General features: G+C 42.7%; 1 protein-coding gene across 4 annotated transcripts in view; it reads left to right on the plus strand.

The window, feature by feature from the left end:
* Window positions 1-12,571, plus strand: part of DNAJC5B (DnaJ heat shock protein family (Hsp40) member C5 beta) — a 346,166-nt gene that overhangs the window by 277,929 nt on the left and 55,666 nt on the right. For all 4 annotated transcript variants that reach the window (XM_068237446.1, XM_068237445.1, XM_068237448.1 and 1 more), the window contains one exon: window positions 7,038-7,251. In XM_068237446.1, coding sequence (XP_068093547.1) covers window positions 7,038-7,251 — 214 coding nt within the window. The remainder of the gene's footprint in view (window positions 1-7,037; window positions 7,252-12,571) is intronic.

A 12,571-nucleotide genomic window follows, 5' to 3' on the forward strand; every position in this document is an offset into this window, starting at 1 on the left:
TGAAAATCAATAGGTACATTTTGATTGGCTGTTTTTAGGCTCCACCCACATTTCTGAATATTAATCCCAGTCACCCAGTGGCCAATTGTGTCAAGTTTGGGAACCCTGCCATGTAAAAAATTAAGTTGTTGGCGCCGCACACTTTTTCTAACCTTGACATACAGTCACTCAATTATCAAGTGTATCAGCTTTGGGGTCCTTGGTTTCAATACTTTGTATATTCCCATTGAAAAATAAACAAATCTGATTGGCTGTTTGTGGCTCCGCCCCCTTTCTGAATTTGAACCCTAATCACCCAGTGACCAACTGTACCAGGTTTGAGGCATCTGCTATTAACAGTATAAGAATGGTAGCAGCTTAAATATTCCCTTTGAAAACCGAAAGGTGAATTCTGATTGGCTGTTGTAGGCTCCACCTACCTTCCAAATTCTTAATCTCATTCACCCAGTGACCAACTGTGCAAAGTTTGACAACACTGCCATTAACGGTGTAAGAATGGCTACAGTTTATATTTTCCTAGTAAAATTTGTTTTTGGCTCCGCCCACTTTTTGTAACCTGGACACACAGTCACTCAATGACCAAGTTTGTGAGCTTTCAGGTTCCTGGCATCAAAAATGTGTGAATGGAAGCAGTTTATCCACCAAGGAAATCTGATTGGCTGTTTGTGGCCCCGCCCCTTTTGTGAATTTTGACCCCAGTCACCCAAAGACCGACTGTAGCAAGTTTGAAGCCTCTGCCATTAACAGTTGTAAGAATGGCAGCAGTTTAAATATTCCCCTTGAAAATCAATAGGTGAATTTTGATTGGCTGTTGTAGGCTCCACCCACTTTCTTGAATCGTAATCGTATTCACCCAGTGACCAACTGTGGCAAGTTTGAGAACCCTGCGATTAACAGTCTAAGAATGATCGCAGTTTACATTTTCCCATTTAAAATGAATGGCTGAAATTTGATTGGCTGTTTTATGCTCCACCCACTTTTCCTGGATTTGTAACCTCGGTCACCAAGTGACCAACTGTGCCAAGTGTGGGGACTCTGGCTTGATTACTGTGAGAATGGCAGCCTTTTACATTTTTTCCATTGACTTGAATGGGTGAAATCTGATTGGCTGTTTGTAGCTCCGCCCACGTGTGCAGGGGGGACGCGAGACCCCCAGAACATATCATCCCAGGAAGTAAGGGATCTGCATACCAAGTTTCGTTCAAATCGGTCAAGCCGTTTTTGCGTGATCGCGGCACATACATACACACACACACACACACACACACACACACACACACACACACACACACACACACACACACACGCACACACGCACACACGCACACACGCACACGCACACACACACACACACACACACACACACACACATCCGATTTTATATATATAGATATATATAGATGGATATATATATATATATATATATATCTCACCATACTGGGCGTGTAATGTTCACAGCTTCATAGTGGGGAATTATTCAGAACTTTTTCATGTTAGATCAAGAAATTCTTTGGATCACGTAACTGTTATACTTCAAACAGAATGTAATAAAAGAAATATTCCTATAATGAGCTCGGTGGAATCGTTATCTCTATTTTCTTTTAGCATTTAAATGAATCTGCTGTTCCAACTTATTCTTTTATTGGAAAGACAGATGGCTTGATAAGTGTGACCACCAACATGAATATGCACAAGACATCTATAGCCTGCAGTGCCAAGAACTGCAAGGGTTTTTTTCTGTTTTGTCCTCTAAATAATATAACACATTATGTTAGATATATTACAATGCCCCAACAGGGACTTAAGCTATGTTACTGTCGTGTTATGGAGAGAAATTAAAACTTTAAATCTCTCAAGATTTCATTTTGGAAAAGTAATCATCTTATATTCAAGCTAATAAATGGAGCCATATACCTTTACTGCCAGAAGACTTCTTAAAATGGGGCCATTGCCCACCTGCTGCGGGGGCAGCCATGCAGTGGGCTGAGTTGCTTTCCATAAAAAAAGGAATGTAACAAGCCAGAATAGATCTGATGTATGCTATTAATACTTTCAAGGGAACTTTGTCCAGGAATCCAACAACTATAGATCTCACAATATAAAAGAAAAATTGTACCAATGTTCTCATGGAGGCTCACAAACTTAAATCTTCTCAATTTTATATGTAATATCCTAGCTTTCCTTGCAGTTCCTTTGTATCAAAGCCTCCCTTATCCCCACCCTGCAGATAGTTTCTTGAGCATTCAGAACCAAAATCCGTGTGCTAGCTACCCAGGGATGTATTCATCATAAGGCACTATAGGCTCGTGCCTACAGGCGCCTTATGTAGGAGAGGCGCCTACCCTACCTGAATGTCCCCCTACCTATTGGGGGGCTACTTAATACTGGGGTGGGGCAAATATGGCTCCCTATCCTTGTGGGGGGGGGGCACAACTACTACCTAGGGTTACCAAATACTAGGGAAAATCTGGCTACCTAATCAGAGGAGGAGAGATGCCTACTTAATATGGGGGTGTGGCTTTGAGGGGTGGAGCTTAGGGCACCAGAACACCTGTGCCTACAGGTTCCTGAGCTGTAAATCCGGCTCTGTAGCTATCAAACTGAGAGTTTGTCATGGGCAATGTAAGCTAAGCTGACAACTGCTCAGACACAACCCCACAATATTTCTATTGTATCGTACAGATGCAGATTCAGTGCAATAAATAATCAGATCATAGAGATAGCCTTATCAATAGTCATTTAACTTATTAAAATAAAAAATTAAAATAAACTCTAACAACAACAATATAGCTGTAACAAACTGTACATGCAGATCATTATTATGACAGGACAGGAACAGGAGATCACTGGCAAGGAAATACTGAGGTCTGCATACTAGATTTGAAAGTGAATTAGCGTGTTCATTTACAAGAGTGCAATTTATACATACTGTTTACACATACAAGCAGTGGCGTACCTAGGGCATTTGACACCCAGTGCGGGGTATTAAAAGACACCACCCCGCCTCTCCAAAAAAAGGAAAGGAGCGAGTGTGGGATGCTAAGTGCATCACAGTGGGTATAGGTGCCCTCAGTATAGGTAATATAGTTGAAGCTCACCAGAAGTTTTTGGTCCATACCAAACTTCTTTAGTTGGCGCAGAAATAAAAGTCTCTGCTGGGCTTTCCTCTGGGTGGAGGCGGTGTTAGCCTTCCTCTGTGTCAGCGGTGCAACGATCGGGGATTCTTCCTGTGTGGAAAACACTGTGTCTCATATCTATGACACCATCTAGTGGCATCTTGAGACAAAGCTGTATCATCCTTGGGGCACATCTGGCTATGGGGAGGGGGGCTGACTTGTACTGGGGAAACATCTGGCTACTGTGGAGGGGGGCTATATTGGGGAGGGGGCTTATACATGAGTCAATCACTTTTTCCTGGTTTCTGAGGGAAAAGTTGGTACCTTGGCTTATACACGGGTCGGCTTATATGCGAGTCTATATGGTATGTATGCCTAAAGCATAATTTTAATTCTAAAATTTCACATTTCATTTTGTTGTGGAAAAGTGCATGCCATTATTATGTCATTGTCAGTTTAGCTGTTTGTTAACTTTATTTTTTTGAATAGTTTGTGTAACTTAATGGTTCACAGTTTAGTCAGCAAAGGTGAGATCTGTCACAGAGAAATAATCAGAAGGAGAAAAATCGAATTTTACATAAGAGACAGAAAGGGAATATTTACATAGCAATCATTGTTAAAACTGACAACACTGGTTTTTCCTGCATAATATGCAATTATGAGGCTATTAAGAAGCACTTATGAATTAAGTAGGGATCTCTAAGGCATTATTGTTGAATTGAATAGTTGAAACTGTTTGCGAGCTGATTCATTCATTTTGATAAGTTTAATCATTATGTAAATGCATGCAATGTACTGTCGCACATTTTTGTTTCAACAAGAAATAGTTGTCTGTAGTCTCATTCCAAATCAGTCCTTAATTTATTTTAAACTCTATCATTGCAAATTGGTTTGGTATTTCTTACAGCATGCTGTCTAATTTGGAATTAATTGTGATGACATGGGTGCACCTGTGTTAAGAATTTTTCATTAATTAACCAATTTTTCTGTAAACTTTAATTTCTTTTATGTCTGATCAAATATTTCAAACGTCGGCTCCTCTCGATACATTATGCATAGGGATAAACATTTCCGTTTATTTATAACGTTGTTATTGGCTAGGCTACTGTTCTCCATTAAGCAGCCTTTCAGAAACGCATTACTTAGTTATTTTTTTAATTATTACAGCATTAAGAGCAAAACAGAAGAATTTGCACTCAGTCCAAAACACTGCAAAAGAAAGGACATATTTATATGTGCAACGCTCAACACTGATGCAGATCTTTTCTATCTTCCCAGGCTTTTAGCTTTTTGTTTTAAATTTCTTCTTACATTTATACCCAGTGTCTGACTGCTACTTTATACGGCAGTAGAGGATAACTGTATAAACTTTCTGAGACATAACATAAAGGATTATACACATGCACCAATAGTGTTAAATATTAAGATTGAGCTTGATCCTGCAGGTGGCGCTGTGGGAAACAAGCACTGCACAGGTGCGTCACTCTGGTATACATGAAGTGGGGAGGAGGAGCAATGGCGTGGCACACAATGGAGTGGCTTCTGATGGGTGGAGTAAGGAGGGGAACAATTTTCATAGGGGCCACTGTCATTTGACGATCCATTGTGACAAAACCTTAAAGGGAGACACCTTTATTCTTGCTAGATTTTTGGCTGAGACGATCACTAATGACCACCTTGGCCAAGTTACACCTAAAGTGTGTATGAGACTTTAGTGTAACCTATATCCGCTCAAACAAGGTTTGAGTAACCTACTGTATATCCGTACATACAAGGATTCATCTTGGTATACAAGTGAATTTACAGCACGCTTGAGTATCCCCTATCGTTTAGAGTGCTTATTACCTTTCAGTCTGATGCAAGGATTCATTACAGGTTAAGTAGATTTATTCGGAGAAGGAACATTGCTTGCATGTACAGACATATTGTTCAAAATCATAATAAAAACATAATATTTATATTTGCTGAAAACCACTCCTTTGGTAGATGTTGCTGCCTGTGTATGTTCAATTTAATTTTGGTGCTGTTTATTATGTCACTGGTATCACACATCAGTAATATGAGGTTAGCTCTGGTGGCCACTTTGTTGTTTATCTCATGTTGTTAACCTCTAATTGAAGCCTAACCCCAATTTCCTACATTATTAACAACCCCTTACTAACACTGAATCCTGCCTTCCCTCTAAATGTCTAAAGCTAACCAGAATTAACCTGCCCCTACCCTATCCTATACCACTAAACCTCCTAAATGATAGATGTAACCTATACCAATGCTCATCTTTCATGGTTGCCATGTTCTATGCCATAGCCAAACACCAAGTGTTGACATATTGACAGCCAATTGCATTTGAATATGTAGTTGCTGAATGTTACCCCAAGCAACTCAATTATATCTCCTAACAAATATTTTAGGAGGACAATGCCTTGTGAAGGTTGTTTGCCTTCCTCTGGATCAACAGGGATATGTGAGGGAGCAGGCTGGTGTTGTACTTTATTTTCTGCTTGAACTCGATGGACGCATGTCTTTTTTCAACCAAATAACTAAGTAACTATGTGAGGACATTGACTTTATAATAGCTGAGCAACAATGCCCAAATTAATCTATCCCCACCTGGCCAACAAGTTATCTGAGCACTGACCTTGGACATGAACACCGGAACCTAAATTAACACCCTGTGGCTAAAATGTCTCTTTGCTGAGTGGGGGGTGGGGCTTGAACTTTAGATTTTTCCTCCCCCTTTAGTCTTAAACCCAATCTGATTCTGAATTGTATCCTCCCCCTTAAGGTAACCCCTTCCTGATGAAATCATACTTTCTGGTGCTTAAAGAGGAATTTAAATATAGTTGTAGGGGAAATAAATAAATCAATACATTGCAAAGTGAGAAGTTAAAAAATAGGGTACTTACACATTAAACTGTCTAACCGAATGGCTTCTCTGCTTAACAGACAGCAAAGAGTACACTCAGCTGGCCCATTTACTTCAGAGGTCTCTGCAGAAGTCAGGGGGATAGGAATGTCCACACCCACTAACAATGTGATAGGCTAAAAGTTTTTTTTATAGATAAACATATGCATAGAAGGGGATACTGGTTGCTTGGCAGGTGGAAACAGCAATTATTTCCCACAATGAAACTAAGTTCACAGAGAGAAAACTGACATGACATCATCACACTGTGGGAGGGGTTTCACCACAATATCAGCCACACAGACCCCCCTGGTGATCTATCCAAGAAAAACTAAAGATTTCTCATGGGAAAGGGGGTATCAGCTACTGATGGGGATGAAGTTCAATCCCATGTTAAAGTTCCTCTTTAAAGAAAACCTGAACTGAAAATGAAAAGTCAAAATAAACATACACAAGTCATACTTACCTCCCGTGTAGTCTTCTCCTCAATCTCTTTCTCCTCTCCCGCGTCCTGTTTGTTCACTGTGATCAAGGAAATTCTCCGTCCACCATTTTGAAAATGGCCATTACCCCATAACAGCTTCCTGTTCAGCACACTGTTAAACTGTAACATCGCCCACTTGAGCCATAGGGAAACATGGACATTACTTGGCACATCAGTCGTCCTCTCAGCTATAACTGACGGCAACTGATAAATATCTGACAGCAACTGATATACTTCAGTTCTGACAAAATGTTGTCAGAACTGGAAGGGATCATTTTCAGAAGAAAATGGTGAGCTTCTGAGAGGAACTGATGGCAAGGTAACTATGTAATGTTCATTTGAAGTTACCTCGTGTTTATTTGAAATATTTTTACTCAGTACAGGTTCCCTTTAAGCTAATCTATACCTATTCTGATTTTACTACTCTGGAATCACAAACTGAACATCCATCAACTGCATAATTTTAGTAACTATTATACCAAAGAGAAACTGCTTTACTCAATTGTATTCTTTTTTTTCCTCATCATTAAAGGAAACTGGCGCTAAAACATCATCCGGACAAAAACCCCGACGATCCTCAAGCAGCAGAAACGTTCAAAGAAATCAACAATGCTCACTCCATACTTTCAGATTTCTCTAAGAGGAACATTTATGACAAGTATGGCTCTCTGGGGTTGTACGTTGCTGAGCAATTTGGAGAAGAGAATGTTAATGCATATTTCATGCTTTCTAGTTGGTGGGCAAAGGTAAACACATTTATTTTCTATGTCCTAGTCTCCTAGGGGTTTTGTCGTGCATGAAAAAAGGGCGCCAGGAAAAAGGGGCTTGGCTGGGTAACGAAATGGCGCTGGTGGATAACAAAATTTTAATAACAATAAACATCATTGTCAAACTTGGCTAGCGATAAATACAATTTTAAATACAGACGGGAGATAATAATGAAAAGATATTAACGTTAAATATCATTACGTAATTCAACAATACAGCCTAATCCAACCCTACTCTGACACAGAACCCTCCCCTGGTGGCGCTTAACCCTTACCACCCCCCCTCAGTGGTGCATAACCCTAACCACCCCCCACCCCCCCGGTGTTGCCTAACCCCAGCGGTGCCTAACCCTAACCAGCCACCCAGCTGTGCCTAACCCTAACCACCCCCTGGTGTTACCTAAAACTAACCGCTGCCCGGGTGGTGCCTAACCCTAACCACCTCCCGGTAGTGCCTAACCCCCCTGGTGGTGCCTAACCCTAACCACCCCCCTGGTGTTACCTAAATCTAACCGCCGCCCGGGTGGTGCATAACCACTCCCCCTGTTGGTGTCTAACCGTAACCACTCCCTCTGCAGAAACACCCTTTAACACATCGAAATGATAATATCTTGATAATGTAAAATCTGTACATACAAACAAAATAATATGACAAAAACTATAACGTCGCAAGCTTCTAAAATGATAATATACTTCAAAAACTTTAATGTTCTAATGTTGTTAATGATATTTATCGGACGCCCTTTTTTCTGCTTTTTTCACCGTATTAATGATAATTGTGTTAGGGTCTATGGTGGTGCCCTTTTCATCCACTAGCCGCCGACACACTTTTTTCCTGCTCCCAGGTTCTGGGTCCCCATGAGCGATCTGGGTACTTTGTTTAAAAATCTAACAAACCTTCATTATCACTTGTGTTATATAAACAACATGTAGCAATTTTAACAAATGGTTATGTACAGCGTACATATGATTTGGCCGTGGGTGAGCTGGGCAGGGTAAGTCAAATGACGGCTCACCCTGCGGCGCTAAATACTATTCCCCCTCTGAGCTGTAGCAACTCGGAAGGAGATGTAATTTGGGGTCTGGCAATCGGCGAAGCCCCAAAATGACCCTTGCTCCGACCCTTGCGCCCAGCTTCAGTGATTCTTTTCTCTATAATTCTAGTTATTCGTGTTTCAGTTCTCATTGTCTAGTGGCACTTTGAACTCAATAAATGGACTGCATCTATGCAAAACCTAACTGACATGTTAAGAACGAATGGTTGTATTAAATCAAAGGTCATTGTTTTACTGAAGGGGAGAGCTAGAAAATGTAGATCCATTTGACTACAGATTATTATAAGACATTCAAATGATCATTTTAGATTTTTTGTGATCGTTTTAAAATCAATAGTTTAAACAATTGCTTTCAAATCTCTACATGTGTGGCCAGCATTAGGTTGGTATCAGAATCATTTATTTCGCCAAGCATGACTGGGTCATACCCAGCATTGGGTCTGGCACAATACATAGCTCAATGTAGTGGAGAGAGAAGGGTAGATGCAAAAGAAGACAAATTAGAAAACAGCTTAATAGACAACAGTGTACACATGCAAACACTTTCAGATATGTTGTGAAGAGCCTAAGCAGTTAGTCATAGGGGCCTGTTGATCGGTAGTGTGAGAGAGAGAGAGAGAGAGAAGGCCCTGGTCACTGATGGTGGTTGGGAGAATTAATGTTAAGCGAGTTCAGGAAGCTGAACTTTGTCAGCAGAGGTGGACACCTATTATGCATAGCAAAACTTCCCCTGGGAGTGGCAGCATGCCTGGGACCAGGACAGTGCACCCTGCAGCTCAGAAGGGTAACTGCAATTCATGGGGCCCCATTGCAAAATATTTATGAAGCCCAACCCTAGCAATGCTACAGCAATGATGTCCTTTCCTTTTCTCCACTCCCATTGATATTAGTGGATATAGCAATATATGGTACAGGTACATATAATGAAGAGAATAAAAAATGAAAGCGCATTAATCAACTGAGCCCTCCCAATTCCTGGGTCCCATTGCAATCACCTTTGGCTGTTGCTGTGCTCCTGCTGCAACCCCCATACAGAGAAGAGCTACAGGAGTTGGAAAATGATGAGGCACACATAGTTGAATCAATCCTTTTGGCATTATGGGGTTGATTCATTAACTGCTCTGCTAAAGCAGTGCAGCTTAAATTGAGCAGCACGAGTTAAAATCTCAGTGTGCATGCTGCACTCGGTAGTGCTGCATAGCGTGTGCTGAGCTCCACAATATGGACAAAATTACACAACATGTAGGGGTCGAGTCCTGCGTGGACGCGGGTGGACGGCGTCCACTTACTTTTTCCAGAGAGTGAACGCCATCCACCCTGGCTTGTGTGGAGGGGAGCAGCGCAGAGAAGGCGAGCTATGGGGACAGTGGGGAAGGGCGGACGTCTTCCCCCTCCCCCTTCCCTCACCTTCGTGCTCCCTTTCCTGCCTCTCCCCTCCGGTGTTTTCAAGTGTCAGGCCGGCGGCGAAAGTGGGCGGAGACTTACCGCCTTCTTCCAGCCGCAAAGGACGCTCCGCTCTGTGTGCGGCTAGAAGACCAGACTAGCCGCACACAGAGCGGAGCGTCTCTTGCGACTGGAACGCGGTAAGTCTCCGCCCACTTTTGCCGCCGGTCCGACACTTGAAAAACTGGAGGGGAGAGGCAGGAAGGGGAGCACGAAGGTGAGGGAAGGGGGGGGGGAGACGTCCGCCCTTCCAGGCTGTCCCCATAGCTCGCCCTCTCTGCGCTGCTCCCCTCCTGCTGGGGGCACAACTGGCTAGCTGGTGACATATACCCCTGCCTACATATACTGGGGACATATCCCACTGGCTACATATACTGGCACATATACCTCTGCCTATATATACTGGGCACATATCCCACTGGCTACATATACTGGCACATATACCTCTGCCTATATATACTAGGCACATATCACACTGGCTACATATACTGGGCACATATCCCACTGGCTATATATACTGGGCACATATCCCACTGGCTATATATACTGGGCACATATCCCACTGGCTATATATACTGGGCACATATCCCACTGGCTATATATACTGGGCACATATCCCACTGGCTATATATACTGGGCACATATCCCACTGGCTACATATACTGGGCACATATACCTCTGCCTATATATACTGGGCACATATCCCACTGGCTATATATACTGGGCACATATACCCCTGCCTATATATACTGGGCACATATCCCACTGGCTACATATACTGGGCACATATACCTCTGCCTATATACTGTATACTGGGCACATATCCCACTGGCTATATATACTGGGCACATATACCCCTGGCTACATATACCCCTGCCTATATATACTGGGCACATATCCCACTGGCTACATATACTGGACACATATACCTCTGCCTATATATACTGGGCACATATCCCACTGGCTATATATACTGGGCACATATACCCCTGGCTATATATACTGGGCACATATCCCACTGGCTACATATACTGGGCACATATACCTCTGCCTATATATACTGGGCATATATCCCACTGACTATATATACTGGGCACATATACCCCTGCCTATATATACTGGGCACATATCCCACTGGCTACATATACTGGGCACATATACCTCTGCCTATATATACTGGGCACATATCCCACTGGCTATATATACTGGGCACATATCCCACTGGCTATATATACTGGGCACATATACCCCTGGCTACATATACCCCTGCCTATATATACTGGGCACATATCCCACTGGCTACATATACTGGACACATATACCTCTGCCTATATATACTGGGCACATATCCCACTGGCTATATATACTGGGTACATATACCCCTGACTACATATACTGGGCACATATACCACTGGCTACATATACTGGGCACATATACCCCTGGCTACATATACTGGGCACATATACCCCTGACTACATATACTGGGCACATATACCACTTGCTACATATACTGGGCACATATCCCCCTGGCTACATATACTGGGCACATATACCCCTGGCTACATATACTAGGCAACTATACCTCTGGCTACATATACTGGGTACTACTATACTCATGGTTACTTATACTGGAGACACCTATAGACCTGGCTACCTATGCTGGGGGTACCTATTTTGGGGGAACTGCTGCATTTTTTGGAACCGCTGTTATGTATTTTGGGTAACAGCTGCCAGATTATGTGTATGTTAGGGGAACGGCTGCTGCCAGATTACGTGTATTTTGGGGAACTGCTGCCATATTGTGTATGTTTGGGGGACCACTGCTGCCAGATTATATGTATTTTGGGTGTTACGTGTATTTTGGGTGTTCCGCTGCCAGGTTTCGCGTATTTTGGGGAACGGCTTCCAAATTATGCGTATGTTGGGGGAACTGCTGCTGCCACATTGTCTATTTTGGGGGAACCACTGCCATATTATCTGTATTTTGGAGGAACTTCTACCAGATTATGTGTCTTTTTGGTGAAATGCTGCCAGATTACATCTATTTTTGGGGGATACACTACGGCAGAGCTCAAACTTCCTCGGCAGACCTTTTACATCACTGCTAAGGTCATGTATATTTGGCCCCACCCATGACCACGCCCACGGTATGCTTGACCACGCCCATTTTTTCTGGGGTTTTCCAAGTGAGTCCACTCACTTCTTTTCCCAGGACTAGACCCCTGACAACATGCATTCAAAACAGGTACAGCAAAGACTACTAGACTTCCCTACGGCGATGACAGGCCCTTGCGGGGAAGACATACCGCTAGTAGAGATGGCCCAAACATCAGATTTTGTGTTTGCGAACCGCAAACGCGAACTTCCACAAAAGTTAGAGTTCGCTCGTACCTGGCGAACCGCCATAGACTTCAATGGGCAGGCGAACTTTAAAACATACAGGGACTATTTCTGGCCACAAAAGTGATGGAAAAGTTGCTTCAAGGGGTCTAACACCTGGAGGGGGGCATGGTGAAGTGGGATACATGCCAAACGTCCTTCGGAAAATTAAGTATTTGACGCAGAGTAGGGTTATAATTCCTAATGGGCAGAAATCGCATTGCATTCGTAAATTGGAGGCATAAAGTGCTTTAAAACATCTTGCATGTGTATACATTGATCAGGTAGTGTAGGTAGTGTACTGCTTCACACTGACAGACCAAACTCACTGTTTAACGCACCGCAAACAGCTGTTTGTGTAGTGATGGCTGTGCTGGTGCACACGTTGGTGAGAGTGCAGGCGATGGCAGGTTTCCAGCCC

This window comes from Hyperolius riggenbachi, chromosome 5, assembly GCF_040937935.1.
Source record: "Hyperolius riggenbachi isolate aHypRig1 chromosome 5, aHypRig1.pri, whole genome shotgun sequence".
NCBI lineage: Eukaryota > Metazoa > Chordata > Amphibia > Anura > Hyperoliidae > Hyperolius > Hyperolius riggenbachi.